Here is a 25911-nt window from a genome sequence, read left to right as displayed (position 1 = left end):
TATTATCACATTTCCAGGTCTAATGCACCTTTTGCTAATCTAAAGAAAAAGCGTCTGATGGCATGACCACTAATTGAAAGTGTCTGATAACTATCCAGTTAGAGAGGAACTATTCGCAACCCATCTTGCAGGCCTTAGTTGCCATATATTCCTTCCAACAATGCCCAGTTCTTCTATACCTGAATACTAAAGCAAATAGATTTAGGATTTTGCATGGCCGCTATTACACTACCACCGCCCTAGGTGTAAATACACCGTCTGAGAGAACTGCACGAGCATATGTAAATCTCCTCACAACTCTCCACAAAACCAATACCAACCAAAACCACAAAGAGCGCCACAAAACCACCGTAAAGTTCACCTGCCGATCCTCAACTAATAGAGAATTGTAAAAAAAAAAATAATTATATTTATATATATATATATATATATATATATATATATATATATATATATATATATATATATATATATATATATATATATATATATATATATATATATATATATATATTATGTCACTGGATTGCGACTGTTTCTATAGGACGCGTTAAATCACGTGTCTCAGCCTTGATTCGCTTTCCGTGTCCATGGAAACCAGGGATACAGATCCAGCCACAAAGTTTCGAGAGATTGTTCTATAGATGGCGATCACTAACCGGTAGTTGGCAGGTAACGATGTTTATCAAAAATTAAGCATGACGCCTGCTTCCTGCAAAGTACACGTATGATTATCTCTTGCAGAATCATGCCTGTATATGATCATCCAGCTCAATGAACACATTCCAATCAAAAAATGTCACCTGATAGAGTTTACTAAGGTTTCTGAGAAGTGTTTTAAATCGCATTCACTTAGATTCTTATATTGTGGATATGTTTTTAACTGGATGAATATATTTACAGTTATTGCAAAATATTTTTAGATTACCTGCACGTTTTGAATAATTGCAATTTGGATCAAGTCGAATTTTTTGCGTGAAATACATATTGCCTGTAATACTGTATAGATATTATATTGAATACGTATTGTATGTAATACATATGGCCTGTAATACTGTGTAGATATTGTATGTAATACATATTATTATTATCTTTTATTTATGTAGTGCCAACAATCTACTCAATGCTGAATTCAATACATATTGCCTGTAGTACTGTGAAGATATTGTATGTGATGCATATGGCCTATAATACTGTGTATATATTACATAGAATAGGGTACATATTGCCTGTAGTACTGTATAGACACTGTATGTAGTACATAATGCCTGTAGTACTGTGTAGGTATTGTATGTAATGCATATTGCGTGTAATACTGTATAGCTATTACATAGATTTCATATTGGCTCTAATACTGTGTAGATATTACATGGAATACATATTGCTTATAGTACTGTGTAGATATTGTATGTGCTACATATTGCCTGTAACACTGTGTAGATATTGTATGTAATACATATTGCCTGTAATGCTGCATAGATATTGTATGTAATACATATGGCCTGTAATACTGCGTAGATATTGTATGTAATACATATTGCTTGTAGTACTGTGAAGATATTGTATGTGATGCATATGGCCTGTAATACTGTGTATATATTACATGGAATACGGTCCATATTGCCTGTACTACTGTATAGATATTGTATGTCATACATATTGCCTATAGTACTGTGTAGATATTGTATGTGCTACATATTGCCTGTAACACTGTGTAGATATTACATGGAATACATATTGCCTATAGTACTGCGTAGATATTACATGTATACATATTTCCTGTAATATTGTGTAGATATTATATGGAATACATATTGCCTGTACTATTATATAGATATTGTATGTAATACAAATTGTCTGTAGTACTGTGTAGATATTCTATGTAATACACATGGCCTGTAATACTTTGTAGATATTACATGGAATACATATTGCCTGTAATACTGTGTAGATATTACATGGAATACATATTGCCTGTAATACTGTGCAGATATTGTATGGAAAACTGATTGCCTGTAATACCGTGTAGATATTACATGAAATATTTATTGCCTCTTATACTGTGTGGATATTGAATGGACTACATATCGCCTGTAGTACTGTGTAGATATAACATAAACATATTGCCTGTAATACTGTGTAGATATTACATGGAATACATATTGCCCATAGTCATTGTACATTTTATTTTTTATTATTCAAGTGTTGGAACCCCCAAATTATATGCTGTTTAATACAGCGGGCGGTCGATGGATGTAATTATTGTGCAAAGTATGGTTACTCCAGAAATCTTTGAAAGGGTTTGGGGTTCTTAGGTTTGCAGTAATGTTTATATGTCCTTGTCATTCTGTTGATGGCTTCCATGGAAAGGACTCTCCTTATAACTAAGATATAATTACTCAGTAAATGATATTTGTGAAATTCCTGTGTGTACCTTAGATATACATTATTAGTTGTTGATTTAATTCCTTTTGTCCAGAACAGCGAGAAAATAATAATTTTACTTTAATCTCCTTTAGAAATTCTGGATTAAATACAAATAGGTACTATTTGTATTGTTCGATTATATCAGACCGTGCCAATCCTTGAGGTAAATTGATATAATTGATATTTTCTAATTCAACAAAAAAAAAGGGGGAAAGAACAGTGTCCTCACCATGGCAACCAATGGAATGGCCCAGTTGTTGATTTGGTGATATGACAGCAACAGTTCCAGGTATACTTGTACATGCTAGTTTAAGGAATTTAAAGGTTGTTTCAAATCTTGGAGAAATAACCACAGATCTCCTGTGGATTTAGGCGCCTCAGTTGCTTCTCTCTCTTCATGTAATCCCAGACAGACTTGCTGAGGTTGAGTTCATAGCTCTGTGGGGCAATACCATCACTTCCATGACTCCTAGTTTTTCTTTAGGCTTAATATAGTTCTTAACCCATTCAATCCCAGGGGTTTTTGGTACCTCAAGTCCCAGAGCAATTTTTCCAGTTTTGTGGTATGTAGGTTTAACGATTATTCTCCTTTCTTGTGAATAGTGTACCCATGTAAACTATATATTGTTTTTTCAAGGAGAGAGGGAGAGAGCTTTCTATATATGGTATAGCTTGATACCATAGTTGGATGATTAGCTGAAAATTTAGAATGAGAAATTTAGTAAAAACTAGCGAAAATTAGAAAAAACACCTAATATTTTTTAAATTTTCCCTCTGAATCCTTACAAAATTAGGTAAAGTGATGGAAAATCCCCTCCAAGTTTATCAATTCAGGTGTCCTGATTTCAGAAATACCTAATTTATATAGATTTTCCATACTTTCCCAGCACCAGGGAGCATACTATAAGGTGTACATTTTTTGTATATTTTTTATGCCTATGGCTTAACGGGTTTAGGGGTTGTGAACGGGGGCAGGAGGGTTATACTGGCTAGATGTTATGCTAGGGCAATGGGATGTAAGGTTTTTTTAATTTTTTATGATTATTATCTTTTTTATATATATTTTTTTAATTATTTTTTATATTTTTTTTTTTACACAGAAATGGTTAGAGGTCCTCTTAGGGACCTCCTGAACATGCCAGTGATGTCACAATGACATCACTTAGCTCACATTATTATTTTTTATTATTATTTATATTATTATTTTAATTATTTTTTTAATATTTTTTAAATGACTAACCTTTTTTTTTCTGCTTTTCTGTTTCAGGATGGGAGGGCGGGTATGAGACATGGTTTCTCACTCCCCTCCCCGCGATCCCCCTGCACCGATCACACTGTGATCTCTATGCAGGTCCTCACAGACGTGCATAGAGATCGCAGCGTCTGTGCCTCATCAGAGGACAGGATATCAGCAGTGATGCAACCTGGAAGGGAATGCCCGATCGCGCGATCGTGCATTTGAAACTGCCCGATCGCGCTTTCATGCCGGCGATGCTAGCTTCTGCTGACAGTGGGGAGTCCGGGCTGTCGAACGACAGCCTGATCTCACGTGCAGCGGCAGGGATGTGTCCCTGACGCTGCACGAAGGGCTGGACGCACCGGTACGTCCATAGGGGTTTCTTAAAAGGCGTTTTTTGGAAGTCCTGGTACGTCCATAGGGGATTGAAGGGGTTAAAGTCTTTTGCTGTATGTTTGGGGTTGTTGTTATGCTGCAGAAAAAATTGGGGCCAATCAGATGCCTTCCTGATGGTATTACATGATGGATAAGTATCTGCCTGTACTTCCCAGCATTAAATAGACCATACATTCTGACCAAATCCCCATCTCTGTTTGCAGAATTGCAGCCCCAAACTTGCAAGGAACCTCCACCATGCTTCGCTGTTGCCTGCAAACACTTATTTTTGTAGCACCTGTTGCCATTGTTCTGCTCCTTAGTTCCTGTGTTTTCGTAAATAGTTGAGTTGCTTGGCCTTATTTACACACCAGAGGTATTGCTTTTAGGCTACAAGTCTTTCACGGGGACCACCTCGGACCAGACTTTTCCAGACAGTAGATGGGTGTACAAGAGTCTCTGTGTTTTCTGCCATGCTGAGCTGATGGCACTGTTGGATATCTTCCGATTGCAAAATCGAAGTAAGCATGATGTGTTTTTCATCTGATGACCACTGTGTCTGCAATCCTCAACGTTGTCCATTTCTTTGTCATTCTTCAAATAAGCTTAAACATAACCTTTGCAAACCCCCATTTGCCTTGACATTTCTGCCTGGGAGAGACCATGCTGATGCAGTAAAACCACCTTGTGTCTTGTTGCCTTGCTCAGTCTTGCCATGGTGTGGGACTTTTGTCATTAAACTATCTTTGGCAACCTCACCTTGTTAGTGTATTTGGCTGTTCCTCACCCAGTTTTAATACTCTTACACATATGTTTCTCTTTCAGTTATTAAGTGTGTTTCAACGTACATATTAAATTGATGATCATTAATACTTGTTTTGGTATAATTGTTTAATCATACAGTTAACTATATGCCTATAAAATCCCTAACTTTATTCAAGCGTACCTAGGCAACTGAAATTTGGTCCAGAAGTGGCCCACAGGGAACCTGCTTTGTATGACATATGGTCAGTCTCTTCCTGTGAGTGGCTCTATGGATTCTCTATGGATGCGTTAATTTGTGCAACCCTTGTGACTGTTTTCAGCCTTATCACACAGTATTTCATCTCTCATGCAATCTTTCTCACATCCTCACCAATCCCCTTTTCTCCAAATACAATGAACCATATACCTTTATTTTTTTCCAGACACCTGGAAAAAAATGGGAAAAAGAGACCAAAATGAACGAGTTGTGTGAGAGCGCTCCAAATTATCTTTATCTGTGACCCAGCTTTTGAACAAGTGTCTGAGTACATGTACTATTGTATGAACATAAATTGCAGAACTGATGTTCCTTAATGGTATCAAGGTCCTAAGCAGTCAATATGTTTATTGCTTCCTTATAGGTGAAGAAGACATGGCAGGAAATCATAGATCAGCACCGCTAAATGAACTGAGTGTACACAAAAACCTAAAGGAACAAAGCAAAGGACAAGCACAAGATAAATTATGTGTATGGGGACACTGGGAGAAGCATAACAGATGGAATGATCACCATAATCAACCCTTGGAGAAAGATCAAATAAGGGAGGTTATGATGGAGGATCTAGAGAGACATAAAAGCAAAGAGGATCCATGCAGCAACAATATTACTAATGACCTGGGTATAGAGCATAGTTCTTCGGTGGACCTTAAGAAAGAGGCCCACAAGGAGACAAGTGTATTGGATGATTTGGACAGTTTAGATGGAAAGAAAGGTCAGCAGGAGAAAAGCAGAGTGAATACACCAGAGAGTACACAAAGGGAGAAAGATCAACAAGATATGAATATTGAGGGTCATTGGGGGAGTCTAGGCAAAGAAAAAAGCCAAATGGACACAAATTTAAGGAAGGAATCAGTTAAAGTACCATCAGGAGCTCATGAACTTCAGGAGTGGCCTGATGGATCGTGCTACAGAGGAAATGTTTCTATGAATATGAAGCTGGGTTATGGAGAGTTTAAATGGGTAAATGAAGAGGTATGTTCCCATGAAGCAATGTCCAAGAAAATTATACAATTTCAAACAGTGTGCCATGTTCAGGACACATAATGCAAATATTATGCATTTGTTATTATTTTACACTTCCGATGACATAAAACATTATATGAAGTAAATCTAGTTACTTTTAGTCCATAAAATAGCATGTAGCATTAGAATAATTGATGAAAATGCACAGAATCCCTTTAAGATTGCTTTTATGTGCAGTATTACAGATAACAATGCATTAACAAGAAATCAATATTGTATGTTTAGAATTAGTTTGTATACAAATGTTTAGCCTATAACGGGGTATCATAAGTCTCGGTGTGACAGACTGATAAAATGGTACAAAATATTTCAAAGCATTCCTTTAAAAATAGCTTTATAGTCTCAGTTAACTACTATTTACTACCGTTAATGTTTGTCTGAAATTGCAGAGCTATGCTGGGGAATTTTACAAAGATCATCAGCACGGAAAAGGAGCTTACTTTTGGCCAGATGGATCCAGATTCACTGGTTCTTTTTATCTTAGCCGAAAGGAAGGTTATGGGACTATGACATTTCCTGACAGCAGAAAATTCCAGGTATTAAAATTGTTAGATTTTCCTTTTTTGGACCTATATCAGAGCTGATGTGGTCAGAGGTAAGATCAAACTAATAATATCCATCAGTAATGTATGAATAATGTTCAGATGCAGCTTTACTTCAAATATTTAATGTGTTATCTTCCAATATATGTTCTATTATATTACATTATGTGTTCCACTTCCCAGAAATACAACTTTTTTTATTCTAAGCCATTACATTTTAATGTCTAAGAGCTAAAATAATCTTATCACTGAAGTCACCTTCCTTTCTAACATAACAAACCCTTTGTTTGCATGTTATATTAACTTGTTCATAGGCATTTCATAAGGTCAAATGAGATTTAGAAAGTCTATAGGAGTGTGGTCTTCTTACCATTGAAGACACATATAGCTGAATTACAGACTATGCTTCCATTTTTTATTAAATTGGTTCAGGATATATTTGGGAATATAGGGAAATTTCATGGGGACATCTTTGCTAAAAAAGGTTCTATTGTATAGCAATGTTAGTTTAATAATGCTATGCATGGGCTTAAAAGAGAAAATGTTCCTAAATTTCTAATATGTTTTGTGGGATATCTTCAGATAATGGTCCACAACTTACATCTTGTGATTTTAGAGATGTAGAAACATGAATAAGCTTGCAGAATGCAAATCAATTGTCTATTGTCCATGTCCTGAATAACAAGTGAATTCTATCCCTAGTTTAAGATCTCTTTACAGCTTTTGACTCTTGTTTATGTTCAGCCTCAAGAGAACAGTTCCGTAGCAGCTTGACCGATCCGTAGGGGTATAATCCTCCTATTTATCATTTGTTTTGGATGTGGATTGGGGCATACTTTCCTCTTGCTAAAGTAGACACTTTTTAAAGTCTTTCTTCCATTGAGTTATCACTTGCAAATAATATTTGTATCTCATTTAATTTGATTATTTGTCACTGTTCCTGTTCTACAGGGCCTATACAAGGCGGATGTTCGTTTTGGGCCTGGGATTGAAAGCTACAGTGATGGCAGCCAGGATGTTGGCATTTGGATAGGACATCACCTCATTAGGTTCTGTAATGTGATTCCAGGCCCATTCACTGTTTCTTGTTACCCATTGCTTTGTCAGAAGCTTGATGAAGAAACATCTAATAACGAAGGTCTTAGTCCAAGACTAGATGCACATTTGGTGGAAGATCCCTTTTACTATAGATTCAAGATCCTGCTCTTAGAAGACAGCTACACTCTACCTGATAGGATCTACTCTTATTCTTCAGATACAGACCATCTCCCTCTCCCCCCCTCTGTGCGTGCGGACTTTGATCACCATTTTTATAGCACTGCCATTAACCAGCAAGAGCAATCCCAGAATGTACAATGTAGTGATCAAACAAAAGCAGTGTATTTGCATGTTAACAAACACAGGTAAGTGTAAAGCAAGAGCCATACGCGTATTTATTGAATATAGACTGCACAGGAGGTCCAGGAAAAAAAGCCACACATACAGCATATTGAGAAATTGAGGCGTACCAAAATTATGTGATGGCAATTTAGACTGGCCAGATAAATTGTGCAAAAAAGCAATGCATTAAACTTAAAAGGTAAAATACGTGGCACATGTCCAGTTGTAGGCAAACAGTGCCTCTTCTACCTTATTTTGAACTACAGCCATCATGTTCCTCGGGCCATCGATAACCAACCAATTACAATATCACTGCAACATTTTTTATGTAGAGATATTTTGTAAGCATATTCTCATTCTCTGATACCATATGCATAAATTCAGCATCTATACTTGTTGGCCAAGATCTCTGCATTCAGCAAGGTGCCATTACTTATTCCCAATTTAAAAGCCACCATAGGTGTTTCCCTTCTCTTCTGTAGCTGTATCCTACTTCTTGTATCTTCCTTTTATAATAGAACTGATTGGTTCTTTTGGACTGGTTTAAGAGTTTCCTAGTAGACACATACAAACAGTTGATGAAATCAAAAAGAAACCTTGGTGAGAAAAGAAAAACAGCCAGCACATTACCAAAATTAAGTAAGCACTCAACAAATATTCACAGCATTAAAAAGCATTTATGGGCCCAATATATGAAAGCATAAAGGTTTTTGAGAACTCTGCCAGTAGGGGCAAGAAACATACGAGAGAAGGATCGTCGACAAACATGAATGTTCCACAGACTGGATGTCCCACAGACTGCCAGCTCTTACACATTTATGGTCTGTACACCATATACCGTATTGGCTCGAATATAGGCTGCACTTTTTCCCCCCACTTTAAGTCTTTAAAGTGGGGGTGCGGCCTATATTCGGGGTCTGACGCCCGGGACATGCAGTTCCGGGCGCCGGGCAGGCAGCAAGGTTAGGATACAGATCCCCCGCAGCGGTGCAGGGGACCCGTATCCTACTCTCTGATACGCTCAGACAGCCTCCCCTGCCAGCACTTCCCACGGGGGGAGTGCTGGCACGGGAGATTGTCTAAGCACATCGTGCAGACGTTCACCGGCAGCGGTGAACGTCCGCACGATGCGTTTTACCTCTGCCCCCAAGACTCACCAGAGCAGATTCCCGGGTGTCTTGCGGGGCCGGCGTGGAACACCTACGCCATATGCGTATACAACTTCTGGTGCCGGCACATCCGCTGAGTCCCGGCACCGGAAGTTGTATACGCGCATTGCGTAGATGTCCCCCGCCGGCCCCGCAAGACACCCGGGGGTCTGCTCTGGTAAGTCGGGGGGGGCAGAGTGGCAGCATATCTCGGGGGGGGGGGGAGGAGGATAGTGGCAGCATATCTCGGGGGGAGGAGGAGGAGGAGGACAGTGGCAGCATATCTCGGGGGGGGGGCAGTGGCAGCATATCTCGGGGGGGACAGAGTGGCAGCATATCTCGGGGGGGACAGGGTGGCAGCATATCTCGGGGGGGGGACAGGGTGGCAGCATATCTCGGGGGGAGGAGGACAGTGGCAGCATATCTCGGGGGGGGACAGTGGCAGCATATCTCGGGGGGGCAGTGGCATCATATCTCTGGGGGGACAGGGTGGCAGCATATCTCGGGAGGGGGAGAGTGGCAGCATATCTCGGGGGGGGGGGAGACAGAGTGGCAGCATGTATATTAAAAAAAAAAATTCTTTAAAAAAGCACCAAACTTTTAGGGTGCGGCCTATACACGGGGGCGGCCTATATCCGAGCCAATACGGTATTAATTTGTATGCTTAATATTTTTGTTTAGATAGTGTTTGGTGTTACACTTGTTTTGTAATGTATGTGCCGTATCTCTAATGATGATATCTCTCTATCTACAGTATATGTACATCTCTGCCCTCCTGTAAGCAGCATTGTTATATCCATCACTCACCCACTACTTTTATAAATAATTAGTAAATCTCATCTTACTCACATTTCACTATTATTATGTGATATTGTATCCTGGTCAGAAAATGTAAAACCTGATTGTTTATCCTAACAAGGAACAGTCCAGAACACTGTACCTGGAATATCAGTTCTATCATGTGTGGCAATCGAGAGCAGTTTGGTCGTAAAGGCCCCCAAGAGCTTATAGCGGAGAAAATTATTGAGATGGCTGCAGTGGGAGATTATGATGCTGTTTCTAATATACTGCGACATGATGTGGCCCATGTGGATGTGAGTGACTTTAATGGGAACAATGCCCTGCACACCGCAACTGTGAGTATTCCAGAGCTTTCATCACCGGTTCTTGTCCATATAAAGCAAGTTCATGAGACACATCTTCTAAATGAAGTCATGTTGCATAGTTGTGACTCAATAATTGAGTATTTTATATGCACAAATCTTTTGCGAGACAGCACTAATAATATTCAATATTTTCCGCTCATGCCCAGCGACCTAAGAAAATGTTTTCCAATAATCTACCAACGGTGTAACATTAAGGCAGAATATGGATTTCTAGATACTGGGCTTTGCGTTGTATGGGATTGGCAGTGTTATAAATTCCCTCTTAGAAATGTAGATTTGATTATAGTTTACTGACAAGATCTTTTGTAGGTCAATGGTAATAATAACATCATTAACCTTCTGCTTGATAATGGAGCGGATGTTAATGCGCAGAATGATGAGGGACTTTCAGCTCTCGCTTTATGTATGATGGCTTTCTACAGCACGAAAACAATATGGGCAAACGTGGCCGAGAGGAACTTATTGACTTATGAGGTCAGTAACTTTTTAGATACATTTTTTGTCTTTTCTTTTTAAACAATGTCCTCTGTATCATCATTTTTTTAACCGAAGGTCTGCAATCTAGACGTGGCCTATGTACAGCTCTATTCTTGCTAAAAACGCATAGTCTCGTATGTACTGTACATAATTGGTCTAATTGGCTGGCAGTTTGGACCTAATGTATCCGCCATGTATCCCATTCATAGCAGCACTATGACCCCTCCCTCGCACTCTTTAGTGGGGGCTGATGATCCACTAAGCGACCTTCTCTTACCCCACCAGCCAGTGGCGACTCTAGAAACAATATATAGAATAAAATAATACTTGATCATTCAACATGGGATGCCTGAAGCCACAATTGAGTGCGACTAATCCTTGAAATAAATATTATAACACAATAATAACTTTTCCACCAAATGATTTCAGGGCCTTAAACGTTTTGTCCCCTGAAGTCACTACAACTTCAGGAGGGCATTTTATCTCTGGATAAATATAAATTAAATTATTCCTACTGTAAGTGCCAGGAAACAGATGACCAAACACACACACACCAACGCAGGCTCTGTCACACCAACACCCAGACACACACACCAAGACAGGCTCTGCCACACAGACACCCACACACATCAGGACAGGCTCTGACACACTGACACCCAAACACACACCCTAGGACAGGCTCTGCCACACCAACACCCAAACACACACCAGGACAGGCTCTGCCACACCAACACCTATACACACACACCCGAGGACCGGCTCTGCTACACTGATAACCAAAAACACACAAACAGCAGGACACAATCTACATCACAGACATCTACATCAGGATGGATTTTTCACACTGCATTGTCGTTTATACCCCCCTTAGTGTTTTTGCCCCTTGTGTATTGATGCCCCTGCTGCCCATATATATTGATATTAACCCCAGTTGCCGATAGCAGGTATAGATCAACACATTAACACACAAACCAAGCTTTGCATGTATAGATCAACTGAAATTCACTTGTGATCTCAGCACTGAAGGTATATATCAACTAAACAGAATCAGACATACAAATCCTGTATTTGCAGGTATACAATAGTATATGAAACGTAGCATTGCAGGTGTAGATCAAATAAATACATGGAAACAGCATTGCAGGTATTAATCAACTGAATAAGACATACAAACACTGTATTTGCAGGTATACATAAATAATGTATTGAAATATGTAGATATGGATCTACAGAATAACGCAAAAACCCAGCTTTGCAGGTATAGATCAATTGGAATTCACATAAAAACACGTCATTAATAGGTAGCCCTGGCATCCACACTGCCCACACAGCAATCACACTCCTATCATACCCAGGCAACCAGTAAATGCTGGTACAGGGTGGCTGTAAGTGATGTGTAGACTCCATACTGCTGGCAGCATCAATACACAAGGGGGGCAGCTAGGTTTCAACATGTACTGGCGGACTTGGCATGATAGGAGTGTGATTGCTAACAGCAATCAAAGTCCCATCATGCCTAGGTTCCAGCACTTACACATCCAACCAGTAAATGCTGGAACCTAAGCATGATGGGACTGTGATTGCTGTTAGCAATCACACTCCTATCATGCCAAGTCAGCCAGTACATGCTGGTACAGGGTGGCTGTAAGTGATGTGCAGACCCCATACTGCTGGCAGCATCAATACACAAGGGGGGCAGCTAGCTAGGTTTCAGCATGTACTGGCTGACTTGGCATGATAGGAGTGTGATTGCTGTTAGCAATCACACTCCTATCATGCCAAGTCAGCCAGTACATGCTGGTACAGGGTGGCTGTAAGTGATGTGCAGACCCCGTACTGCTGGCAGCATCAATACACAAGGGGGCAGCTAGCTAGGTTTCAGCATGTACTGGCTGACTTGGCATGATAGGAGTGCGATTGCTTACAGCTCGGGGTGCGGCCCGCGTAAGATTGGTTGCCTTGGCTGCCGATCTTACACGGGCCGCACCCTCTCTCTCCTCCGCATTTTTTAAAAAAGACGGGATTTAAAGTTGCATTGCGACTTTATTCCAAATTCGGCAGGGGGGCAACAGGGGGGGCAAGGATTCACCTGGGGGGGCCAATTGCAATTAAGAAAATAATTTAATTGACTTATTCCTATAATATAGGAATATATGTATATTTTTATTTTATTTATTGTAGCGTTATTTATGTCATATAATGTGATGCACACTTTCTCCTAAACGTTTTGTTTATATATATATATTCATGAATACAAAGCATGTTGATTTAAGCATAAATTACCAAATACAATTTATAATCACATATTCTTTATGTATTTTATAACTACACTATTGTTATGTTTCCATGACAATAGACCCAAAACAGAGAACAAGAAGAAAAATAATTTCATTATAATTTCATTTTTTTAAAATATATTTCTTGCTTCAAATGATGAATAATACAAGTGTACTTATCGTGATGTGCAATTTTTCCTAATAACATTATTCAAAGTTAGCTAAGTTGTATTACTTCATCATAGCGCCATGGTAACGAGGTGGCTATAGAGTTATATATATATTTGGGTGACAGAAGTTTGAAACTATGTCTAAAAAATGCTTTGTACGTAGACCAGTACGTCAAACTGATAATATACTTTATTCTGTAAAGAGATTTACACAATGGTAATGTGTATTATTTATTTATTTTAATGTGTTACTACGGTAGCACGCTATTGGAAAAGTATTAGATGCTGTGTTAATAATTTGTTGATGTTATCACTTTTTATCAACAGGAGAAAAAAAATGAAGGCGAGATGAACCCCTTGCTAAATGGCACAATCCTTAGGGATGGAGACACTGACAGATCTAACTCCCCACCAAGTGACTTAAAAAAACGTAAAAATTCAGAAAATAAAGGATTTTTTCCGTCATTCAGTCTAAATAGGTATTACAGCAATATTTAAATACTGTATGGCGGGTGGTTATTTAATGTACTGATTTGTGTTAGACTTCTTTTTAGCTTTGTCTTGGCTCAGCATTAGCTGTGTTTTGGTCTCTGTTAGTGTATTGTGTACCCATCCCTTGGCAAGGCAAGGGTTACTAGAGGGTAGCATTGTTTAAGCCTAATCACATTTTGTCTAATCCAACACATACCTCCACCAACCTGTCCCATCTGTTCAAAGAGGTCAAGGTGCACTACTGCATCAACTCCTTTAAATTGAAAATGAGAAGTAGGTATACAAATCAGAATTAATATGCATGGGAAGCTCATACCCACAGAAGCTTATACAGGGTAGTGTCGTTGAACTCTACGATGTAGAGGAGTACATAATATTCAGATTATAGTATTGTTTGGAAGGCTGTTAAATTTCTGTAATAAAACAGAAAATATGGGCTTTTAGGAGATGTGTGGGAGATTGGAGTGTAGATGGACTTTCATACTGTCCGCAAAAATTTCATCTAAATTGCATTGACCAGCATTTAATGGCAAGGAGAGACTGGCCACTAGATGGCAGCATGGTTTACCAGGAGTTGCCATGTATTATGCTAAACTAAAAGAAAAAACACATAATTCAATAATATTTAATTACTAGCCTAATATGTGGGTCCTGTTACGTGATGGGAACCTCACCATACCTAGAGAGGCAGTCCAATTAGTATGTTTGCATTATGTGCGCTCCCCAATATAGAATCTTGTATGTGCTGCCCACATGCTAACTTGAATGGCATACTGTTGTCAATGGCATATTAATTTTGTATTCTTACTTTCTTGAAATAATTCTAATGTTTGTATTTATCCAGCCCCAACAACAGAGAGGCCACCATGAAATTACTTCTCTTGCGAGGTGCTGATCCCAATAAATGCTGTGTGCCAATGCATGCTTTGTTCCTTGCAGTGAAAGCTGCCGATGTAAGCACTGTTCAGCTATTGCTGGAACGAGGGGCTCGAACAGACATACGCCTGGCCACAAAGGTAACAATGTCTTTTCAGAAATGCATTCATTACTCAAATGTGTAGTCCGCTAAATGGTTAAAAAGTCCGAGACATTCAGCCTTCCCAATTTATTATCTTAAGGAAAGCAAAGGAATGCCCCACTGACTATATTTCCAACTTCTTATTTACTATCCTCATTTGTTATGAAAGCAATCCGATTTTACCTGGCAATTATATATGGTAAATGTAATTGGCATTACCCTGACTGTCTGTGTTAGAATTATGTCCAGTCTCTTTTTGGGTATTGATTAAGTCCACATAAACAACTTAATTTGGCAGTAAATGACACAACTGCTTACTCTAAAAACCTCCTTCCGTTCGAGGACATTTATTCCCTTTTCCTCTAACTTTAAACCCCACGTCAAACAGGATATAGATAGGATATGATAGCATTATACAAATACATAGAGGGACAATACCATCTGCTCTCTGATGTTCCGTTCATTAAAAGGACTGTGCAAGGTTAACCCCTATCAGTCCTGGGGGTTTTCATTACCAAAAGATCAAAATGTTTTGTCATTTTCACCATATGATTGTTACAGCATGAATCCCCCTTTCTATATTTAATGAAAATAATTATATATTATTTTGTTGAGGAAAAAAAGTAGGACCCTCTTAAAATAATTGAAATACATAAAACATAATCATTATTAATGTTAATAGATAAACAAAATCTATACTATAATGGAAAAAAATCACATTTTTGCAATCTTAGTGCAATTGTCTTCTGTACTATGAGCACCACAGCTGAACAATGGCCAAATTTAGTTCAGCAACATCTCCTGATTGCATTCATACCCCACATACATATTATTTATGTTCCAGAGGGCCACATCCGTGCTTTACATATTACCCTATGTTTTTTTAATACTATTGACTTACGGGGTTTGGGGGTAGTGATTATTTTTGTATATTTTGTTTCTTATAGTGGAAGTGTTAAGGGGCACTTTTTTACCAATTTTTTTTTTTGTGCTGAGATGCTGAGATTTTCCTTATTTTTTTTTTTTTCTACATTTCTCCCTGTCCTCCTCCTGTTTACGCTGATCAAAATGTGATCATCAAGCAGGGCTCCAAAGCCGTGCATTGCAGATTACAATAATAAACATACATTCTTGCGTTTGGAGAGTTTAAGAACGGTATACTTAAAAAACCCAATGCATAGGAACTGTGAGATAACATGTGAGGTAAAAGTGTATTTATAAAAAATGATTATTAAAGCACTGAAAAACATATGTAATTTGTTATGTTTAGGATTTTAATATTATATTATGGTTTTGTAACATTTATATTCTGAATTGCCAGGAAATGATCCTATTGGCTTAAGCAGTAAATTGTAGCGTGTCTCCTATACTCTGTCTGCGTTGCTTTAGCAGACCGCACGTGATTCTCTTACACTACGACCACGGACGATAGTAGCCCATCATTAAAATCACATGCCTAAAAAACTGTTTCTATTTCTTTATTTTTTTGTCCAAAAATAGTAAAATAGGTATTTGTATTATTCATACTCAAGTAAGCAGAAGGTTAACAATTTAGACAGCCGACTCTGCAACCCATGTTGAAGGTTCAACTTATCGTATATTCTTGAGGCTCCCCTTGGTTTGAAACCTGCAAAAAGCCACATTAAAGTACTTTCCGAGTTTACGTCAAAATATATCAACAATACACCTGTTTTCACATTTATGACTATATATGGTAATAGTACTGTGCTGAAAATGCATCCAAAGCAAAGGATCCTATCCCTAAACTTGAGAGACATCTGGTAATGGCTAAGGCCATTCCGTGCATGATTGATACGTAACGTTTATTGAATTCTCCTCAGCATGGCTCGGTTACTCCTCTTCACGTTGCGGCAGCACTTCCAGTCCCTGAGGGAGTCAGAATAATGGAGATCTTGTTGCATGCAGCTGCTGACCCCAATGCAAGAGCGGGAGATGGGGATGATGTTTATGAACAAGACAAGGTACGATATTTTGCAGAGAGGGTGGTAGATAAGTAAGATGGCCTCCAAGGAAAAGTGGTAGCGGCTAATACAGTGAGGGAATTAAAACATGCATAAGAATGGCATAAAGCTACCCCGAATCAAAGACGACACCAACAACTGATTAAAGCTCATATATCAGGAAAAAGGAACATTCATGTGATATATATATCCATATACATCCAAATACATTGTATTATCTCCATTTCCAATAGCAAAATCTGAATTTAATTCTGTACCTCGTTGTCTATCTGTATTCAAATTTAAATTGTTTTCCTTAAATGACACAAATGTATCACTTACTGCGAAACTACATTGTTAACCTTGAAGAAAATTGCTCAGATGTTTGTTACAAAATAGGATTCCAAATTTGTGTTTCAACACTCAAATGTTCATACATAAGTCCGAATACATTATAAATATGAGTGCTCTTTTTGAATTTGCGTGTGCCGCAGCATTTTTTACACTAACCAAATAAGTGAGTATTAAGGAAATGTGCACTTTTTTGGCAAAGATGAGTTATAGTTTATTATTTCACCCCAGGGTGAAAATACAGGTCCCATCGCAGGCTTTTTTACGAAAGGCTGTCTGGATTCTGGCTCTTCTCTGTCTCATTACTGCAGTCGAAACCCCATCGTGCCGGTGGAGGGAGGACGGACACCTCTGCATGTAGCATGTGAGCGGCAGGATAACTTCAAGGTAAAGTCGTGTCTTTGTGCCATCTGTCTGTGTAGATCTTCCTCCTTCGTTATTCTGGAGGTCAATAAAAACTTAATAAAATTAGAGAAATACTTTTGATTCCTGGAAACGTACGTGAAAAAGAACGTGTTCTGTCTGGGGAAGTTAAACAAACTGTGCTAAGTGGCCCGCCTGGCATTTGCTGCAGTGATAAGACCCCTATAATTGTTCATATATAGCCTCATCGTATTTGTTTAGTTATATATAATTATATTATTGATTTTGGATACCTTTAATTAAAATGTTTCCATTGAAAATAAAACACCAATTACTTAATTTATTTAAACAATCGTTTGTGTTTGTGTAGCATGCTAGAGACATAATCTGCCTGCTTCTGGACCATAATGCCGAGACGAACGTTCTCTGGAGTGGCCACTCTCCTCTCTCCTTAGCCGTGGCCAGTGGAAATGATCTGGTGAGATTTCACAAAATATAAATATCTAAAGACTTTCTTGTGTTTAAGCTCCAGTGTTAAATATCTTGGATTCGGTCACATTATAGGCTCTGTAAATCTGTGGGGTGTTTTTAACAGCCAAGGTGATTAGCTACCAATATGACTGATTCAGTCTATTACTATTAGATAGGTAACTTTGGTGTAACCTGCTGAATAATAAAGAAGGTACATTCAGGAGAAACGTACCACCGTGTGGGAGTTTATATCACCTGTATGAGCAGTGTCGTTGACATACAAGACTATTTGATTGGCCATCAATCCAAAAACAGAAAACACAGCGGTCCGGGGATTTTGCAAGTGAATCCACATGTTTAATAAGTGTGATGAAGGACAAACGTTTCGGGGTACACTTTGCAACATCCCTGGGGCGCTGTGTTTTCTGTTCTTGGATTGATGTCTTATTGTGTACTCGGCTCGTTGGAGCGGGAGGGCTTATGGACATAGCTGCACAGCATTTTCCATTTGCTTACTAAGGCACCTTGTGTACATATTCCATTTTTTGTCTTTTGGGTTTTTTATTTTTATTTTTATTAAAAGGGACCGAAAAACCTTCACTTGGTTTTAGCCCTCCAAGATTATGTTTTAGATCAATGCCTTAAACATAACAAAGTAACTAAAAGTTATGTTTCTTATAATTGTGCCCTGTGTATATTTGCTGATAAGGGCAAGACGGCTCTGATACAGAACTTTTAAGAAGCTTATTCTGCTGCTATGACAACAGAGTATTCAAAGTCTCCATTTTTTTTATGTCTTTAAACTTTTTTTTTTATTTGCTCGGTTAGAATAGCAACTTAATGTTTTAGCTAGGTGGAAAGAATAAAGGGATAAGGATAACTATATATGCTGTGATTGCTAAAACAGTTTTCATGTTTCCATTCCAATCAAATAATTATTTGAAGATCTGTATAAATGCAAAAATAAGACGTCTCTCATTGCAGTGAAATCACTTAGTAAATAACCTTTTATAGGATCAGACGTGCTGTGATATGCAGGTACTGAATGCTTTGCTAATTTTGACCCCAGGCTGTGAAAGAACTTTTAGCAAGAGGAGCGGAACCCAACTTGGCCCTCACCCATGGAGTGGGCAGTGCTCTCTGTGCAGCTGTCAGTACCACTTACGAGAGGCAGAGGACCTTAGCTGGGCGCTTGGCTCTGGTAAGAATCCATATACTTTACATGGAACATTTACCAACAAAATTCTGTCCGAACATATATAAATGGTTTACGTTAAGGGTGTAGTTTTCCTTTTTCTTGTTTTTATTATTCTGTAAGGATCAGTGACTACGTTTGCTTCACTCTCCAAGTCTTTGAGCTTTCATATGAGAGATGCTGCTCTTGCGCTTACCTTTTGCCTGCCTTCTGACGTCACGGGTTCAATGAACGGCTGGAAGTGGCAGCTCACACATCTTTCCATTGCATTACTCCATCTATTCGCAGCTCTTATCAACTACGTGAAAGCCTGTCATAAAGAGTGTCCTTTAACCGCTCGGTATAACGTTTCTTATAGAAACACAGTTTTCATGTGCAAGCGAAGATATATTAAATTAATCGTAACGTACATGTTAAATTAAAACAATCGCATGTCCCTTTGAGGTAAAACAATCTAAAAGTTATATCGAGTTTTGATTCAGTGTGATATTTTTTCCAAAAAAATACATTTGTCACGGAAGTAAAAAATACTAAATGTACTAAAAAAATAGTTTCCAATCTTATTCAAAAAGGAAATTATGTCAGAATGTGATGTTGTTACAGATGTTTCTGATATTTCAGTTTGGTGAATCATTCGGGGGCATTATCAGAAAAGGGGTTAACTTAACGTATCTTTTGTGGTCTGTTCACATTAGACTGACTTGATCCAAGTGCTTCCCGGGGGATTTTCCATTCTATCAATTAACAAAGCTGATCCCATTTCCAAGACACCTTAAGCAAATCCACCAGGTGCTTTTATGAGCAGAAAAATTAAACATGAAGTTGCTGCTGACAGTTTTAACTGCAATGTTGAGATTAATTTGAGTTTTGTATAGGGCCCCAGTGACCTTTAGCGTAATGTGAAATTACCACCCATGGGGAATTCCAGCAACACGTTTTAATTGTTTTCAGAGATTTTGGGATGCAAAGTTCTCTCAAGCTCCAGAGGTCACATATCCTGAAGACAAACGCACTGTGGTAGTGAAAATCCTTCATTAAATAAGTAGATTTCTTTAAACTTTAAAAAGAAGTCTAGAGTCTTATCTGACGGACCTGCTCTTTTTTCTGTTCGCAGGTAGACAGGCTTATAAGGGCTGGTGCCGACATTCTGATGCCAATCACAATCGTAGCAGGGAAGAAGACTGCAGTGGGGACAGCCACAGACTATGCTTATTACAAATTCTTTAAGGTATGGTACATGTACTTTATTATATATTTGTGTGTATGTGTGTAAATATAAAGAAAGGTAGATGATCTCTGCCTCCTCCTGGACATACCTTTACAGCAGCAATATCTTATGGCTTATGGCTATCTGGAAGGAAATCCAGACTAGATTTTGCATTTTAGGACCACCAACAACAACTTCAATGCTACATCAATAGATAGACACACCCAGCAGCAAGCTGAGAGGCGATATTTTGGTAGGAAACATGCCAGATGTCTTCCTGGAGTTATTGGTCACTGAGACGTAGTTTAAAAATTGTTAAGGAAGCAAAACAGGATGAAGAGTTGGATGTACAGTAATAGTACATTAAGGAACAAATGATCTCCCATGTAAGGAAGTCAGAGTTATAACAGATGTTTTCTAGGTAAGGTCCTGCAGCCGATGCCGTCCACTGGATCTTTTTCTGAGGTTTAACCTGTGTACCTTCAGACAGGATGGTAAGACGCAGCAAATTAGGGAAGTGATGTCAAGAACACGGAGTTATCTCTATTTCCCACACAAGTCCTATTTGGAATAAAAAGGAACTGTGTGAAAAGATGGATTGCATCTTTCTTCTAAAGGAACAGAAATTTCTATTGAGCAGTTCAGTGATTTTAGTAACAAACATTTAAACTAGTGTCTGTGGGGGGGGCAATCGGATGCTACAGTGTAACACTGTTGCATGTATGAATTAAGACAAGGTATACCTGTGACACGGTAAATTTAGATGCCCACAGTTTAGGGAATAAGATCTAGGAACTTACAGCATTCGTATTATTATTTATTGTTTTATATAGCGCCATCATATTCCATAGTGTTGTACAATGGGTAGACAGGATGTAACAAGTAGGATATAACATAACAATTTTACTTACAGAGACAACAGGTAAGGAGGGCCCTGCTCAAACAAACTTTGGAATCTAGAGGGAGTTCCGTTGTATCACACAAGATGTAAAAGTGCCGTCGTTAGGAATGGAGCAGCCACTCTAGTATAAGTATTGCAAGAGAGGGACTAGGAAAGGTGAGCTAAAGCAATATGGGGGAAGGAGTGTTAACTTGTAAGGTTGTTAAGAAATGGGTCTTGAGGGATATTTTAAAGGATCAAAGCTAGACAATTTTGATTCATTTATTCCTCTGAGTAAGGAAGAGGATAGAGAGGCAGTAGCAGTAGTAGGCCACTGGCAGACATATACATGAAGCCATTTTGTATGGGACTAAAATTTTCCTGCCCCATTAATGCCCAATGGGTTGGACACCCCAATATTCTGCTCCGAGGAAGAGCTCGCTGCTGCTCCATGAGAGATCAGAGCCAGACTACAGATGGTGTGGCTGGTTTTGTGTGGATGGGACACAGAGTAAAAGGACTGGATGGTAAATGGGAGAAGTATACTATACTAAGTGTCTCCAAAGCAAATCTTTTTATTTTACTGTATAAACATCCAAAGTTCCAAACATCCAAAGTTCTCCAGGGCCAGACAGGATGCAAGTACCCAGCACATGGCATGTATGCTGCCATGATTTTGTATCAGTACTGTATCAGGGACTATTGAATAACCCTTAAGTTATTAACTATTGCGTTTACATAAGCAAATATAATTCGCCTATGCTTTATATATATACTCTATACACTACATTACACAAATACTTAAAAAAAAAAAAGTCCATTTGATGATAGGATTAACTTAACTAGCTAAGTGTTATATGTGATATTATTTATGTATCATTCTAATATTATGCACAATTACATGTTCTTCTTAAAAGCAAGTGCTCCTAAAGTTCTGTTTTGCATATTCTCATTTATTAGCATTAGTTAATAATGTGTACTTTTTAGCATCCACTCAGAGCCTGGAAGTGCCAGGGTTATAATATCATAGTTGGCTGGTGTTTCTGCTAACAGTAAATTGCTTTGTGAGCCGTGTAATTTAGCATCTCTCGTGACAGATTTTTGGATGGCTTGCGGTGCGCCAGAGTGACAGATTTTACAATGAAAAGCTGTTGGAGATGAAACTAATAGCGACCCTATAGTCATCCCTGTGGAACTGAACTGGAGATTAGAAGTCGCATAATGTGTTGGGCATGTGACATGATCTTCCTAAAACTCGCATCTTATGAGACTCAGCATGTTTATAACCATCACCAGTAGTGCATTTACTCTTATATTTCAGGATAAAAGAATAGCAAATACCCCTTATCATGCTTTGTCACCAGAGGAGCGTGAGATTTACAATGAACGGGGAGAGCTGCTAGAGCACTTGGGGAGCCTGACCCGAGATGCTGTTATCCTGAAAGACAGAGAGTGGACAAAAGAAGGCATCTTCAGTAAGTCTGCCATGTACCAGGGATGATACAATATGAACAGCTACGTGAAACATCTGAAAATGATGAGAAACATGAAGCTTTGAAGGCATTGTGAGAAGGAACGTGATAGATTCTTGGAATTGTCTACAGGGTGAAATAAAAGTTTAGAATGATGGTATTTTGGTTGTAAAATGTTCCTACGGGGTACATACAGGTGTCTGATATGCAAGACCTGGTGGTTATATTAAGGGGCATATTCACAGGTTATATTAAAGGGCATTCACACTTGAGCTGAGCACAGCAGTTAAAAACCCTTTTAGTTTATTTTCGATTAAACTACAGTTAAGTTCAGCAGCCCAGTGCTACCCCTAGAAGTGAAAAGACAACTTTCTATTACACCCAGGAAAAAACCCAGAAACACAGCAGATTCTGCGAATATTGTGAAGCTCTATTAAGGGCAAACAGAAGGTCCGTGTGAACTGCTTACTCAGAATGTTAACTGGTATATCTTATACTGGTCTATTCCTTATGATCCTGCATGAATAAAAAATGCACACCTACTATGTGTCCCCTATTGTCCTTGACTTACCTGTCAACTGTAATCCATATGTGCATGTGGAGACATGGGGGGGGGTTAGAGCATGGGAGCAGCTAATTATTTGTACTAGCAGATCCTGTAATACAGCTTAGTGATGATATACATTATGCAGGTGCGTCTGGGCTATCCAGAGATTCAGCAATAAAGAGGCGTGTGGAACATTCAACTGACGAGTCGCTACAGAGGTGAGAGATATGCCATGTATTTCTATGCTAAGCATAGTCAATGTTTTATGTCCTAAGGATGTTAAATGGGTTTTTTGTTTTATTCCCCAGGAAATCCGTCTTCAAGTTTTGCTACCAGTGTGGGCGCTCTGTTGGTGTGAAGCTAATGCCGTGCTTGCGCTGCTATTCCATATACTTCTGTAGCAAGCAGTGCAAGAAGAGATCATGGAATGAGCTTCATAAAGAGGAATGCCAACTATTTACAGGTAACTAATAACTGTTGCAAATATACACTTTCCCTCACCGCAATCCTTTGAGAGCGAGCAAGACACTTGTTTAAATTACCATAGGCTTTTTGTACCAAAAATTTATCTCATACTGTGAATTACAAATTGCTCTTGATCCATGATCACATGACTAAAGCAGCGCACGTGATTGTGTCCTGTTGTAATGTTTGATCTTTAATATAGCGGGACTGGACAGATGCCAGGGCTGGTATATATTCACTGCCGGTACATAACCATTTTGCATTGATCTTTATGTATACATCTATTTCTGGCTTCTCACATATTCTACCTGGCCCCATAATGCTACATAGATTTAAACTACCCTCCCTCCGAAGAGATTTCCAAGTGGTTAGCAGACTTGGGACGTACTTGAGAGCCTTGGGACACAGCATAGAATCACATTGTTCTTAAGTCCAATGGAAACAAGTATATTTTGCCCTAAGAAAAGCCGGTTTTATTTCGTTTTGTTCCAGACCTGTAGGATGTCATTGTAATCATCCATGCAATAGTTATGATAACTTTCTAACAGTGGTCAAACACCACACCAAGATCCTGCTTGTCCACTGAAACCCTTTCCTCCATATACTTTCAGAATGTTATTGTTTGGCTCAATCCTAATCACCTATTTTACTATTCACCAAAAGTTTGTGTGATATGGTCAGTTTATGTCTAGATTTGGCTAAGACCACATACAAATTATTAAAACCCAGCTCTACACAGAGCCGGCCTTAGGCATTGTGGCGCCCTGTGCGGACTACTCCTCTGGCGCCCCCCCCTCGCTACCCCTGCCCTCTGCCCCTTCAAACTACCCCCCCTCTGCCCCTTCAAACTACACTCCCTCTGCCCCTTCAAACTACACCCCCCCTCTGCCCCTTCAAACTACACCCCCCTGCTCCTTCAAACCACACCCCCCTCTGCCCCTTCAAACTACCCCCCTTTGCCCCTTCAAACTACACCCCCTCTGCCCCTTCAAACTACACCCCCCCTCTGCCCCTTCAAACTACACCCCCCCTCTGCCCCTTCAAACTACACCCCCCCTCTGCCCCTTCAAACTTCACCCCCCCTCTGCCCCTTCAAACTACACCCCCCCTCTGCCCCTTCAAACTACACCCCCCCTTCTGCCCCTTCAAACTACACCACCTCCTCTGCCCCTTCAAACTACACCACCTCCTCTGCCCCTTCAAACTACACCCCCCCCACACTTACCTTGTTGCCGGAGTCCTGCGGTGGGAGCAGGAGGCATCCATCTTCTCGCTCTGCCGCGGTGCCGGCATTTCATGTTGAGCGCTGGAATAGTCTGGCGCTCAACATGAGATGCCGGCACCGCGAATGAGTCACGTAGAGTAAGGGGCGCCGAGCGGTTGCTGAGAACTTCACGAGCAACCGCTCGGCGCCCCTGCCCGGGACTTAGATTAAAGCATCAGGTTTTTTTTTTTGGTTTTTTTTTTAAACTTTATTTAACATGAATGATGTTAAATAAAGTTTTAAAAAAAAACAAAAACAAAAAAACCCCAAAGTTTTAAGTTAAGTCCCGGGCAGGCACCCCTGCTACCATGGCGCCCTGTGCAGTCGCACAGGTCGCACACCCCTAAGGCCGGCCCTGGCTCTACGTATTCTGTAAAAACCAGAACTGTACAAAAACAATACAATATTTTTGAAAACTCATTCTAATGTGATACCGGTTATCGAATAATTTCTCGTTTAAGTTTCCTCTTGTCTGCTTTTAAAGGGAACCTCATCAACAAAAAAGCCTCTGCAAACAAATTAGAAAAGGCGAAAACAGATGGTAAAGTGAGCCCATCAAAACGTGTAAAATCAGGAAACACTACTAGAACACGCATAATGTCAGAAGATCTTCCAATCATCGGTGAAAACTACAGCTTTAACTAACATTGTATCACGTGTAACAGGGCATGGCTCTCCTTATTGTTCTAATAAATAATCACTCACTCCTTGTCAATCCTAAACTTAGTTAAAAGTGGCGCACGTTAACTGCATCCAGTTTTTTGGATATACTTCAATCGAGGTATTGAAAAAAGTATCTTAAGGGTGTTTAATCTGATTTATATAATGATGCTTTAGTTGGCAGATCCACTTTAAATCTAACAGATGTACAAAAGATGAAACATATCACTAACAGATGGGACATGTACCTGCTTAAAATTCATTTGGATTGTGATCCAAGTGGGTAGCATCTGACTGATTCTGGTGACATATTACTCTAA

The 25911-nt window shown here is 39.2% G+C and overlaps 1 protein-coding gene across 1 annotated transcript; it reads left to right on the top strand.

The window, feature by feature from the left end:
• The first annotated feature begins 5435 nt into the window (after positions 1–5435).
• On the top strand, positions 5436–25576 carry LOC149288226 (ankyrin repeat and MYND domain-containing protein 1-like). The gene is made up of 16 exons (XM_089491979.1): positions 5436–6035; positions 6476–6622; positions 7580–8031; positions 10076–10292; positions 10632–10796; positions 13573–13724; positions 14582–14753; positions 16597–16737; positions 17299–17454; positions 17801–17908; positions 18971–19102; positions 20211–20324; positions 22505–22658; positions 23348–23420; positions 23511–23665; positions 25416–25576. Exons 1-16 carry the CDS (start codon positions 5436–5438, stop codon positions 25574–25576), a joined length of 3099 nt encoding a protein of 1032 aa, XP_089348105.1.
• The last annotated feature ends 335 nt before the right edge of the window (positions 25577–25911 follow it).

Source organism: Sceloporus occidentalis, unplaced genomic scaffold (genome assembly GCF_023333645.1).
Source record: "Sceloporus occidentalis isolate IW3139 unplaced genomic scaffold, rSceOcc1.0.p SCAF_53, whole genome shotgun sequence".
Lineage (NCBI taxonomy): Eukaryota > Metazoa > Chordata > Lepidosauria > Squamata > Phrynosomatidae > Sceloporus > Sceloporus occidentalis.
The sequence above is the reverse complement of the archived record's forward strand: the minus strand, read 5'-3'. Positions and strand labels throughout refer to the sequence as shown.

Coding starts and splice junctions, on each gene's coding strand:
- LOC149288226 (XM_089491979.1), top strand. CDS start 5,436: ATGGCAGGAAATCATAGATCAGCACCGCTAAATGAACTGAGTGTACAC. Junction 6,623..7,579: donor CTGACAGCAGAAAATTCCAG/GTATTAAAATTG, acceptor CCTGTTCTACAG/GGCCTATACAAGGCGGATGT. Junction 10,797..13,572: donor GGAACTTATTGACTTATGAG/GTCAGTAACTTT, acceptor TTTTATCAACAG/GAGAAAAAAAATGAAGGCGA.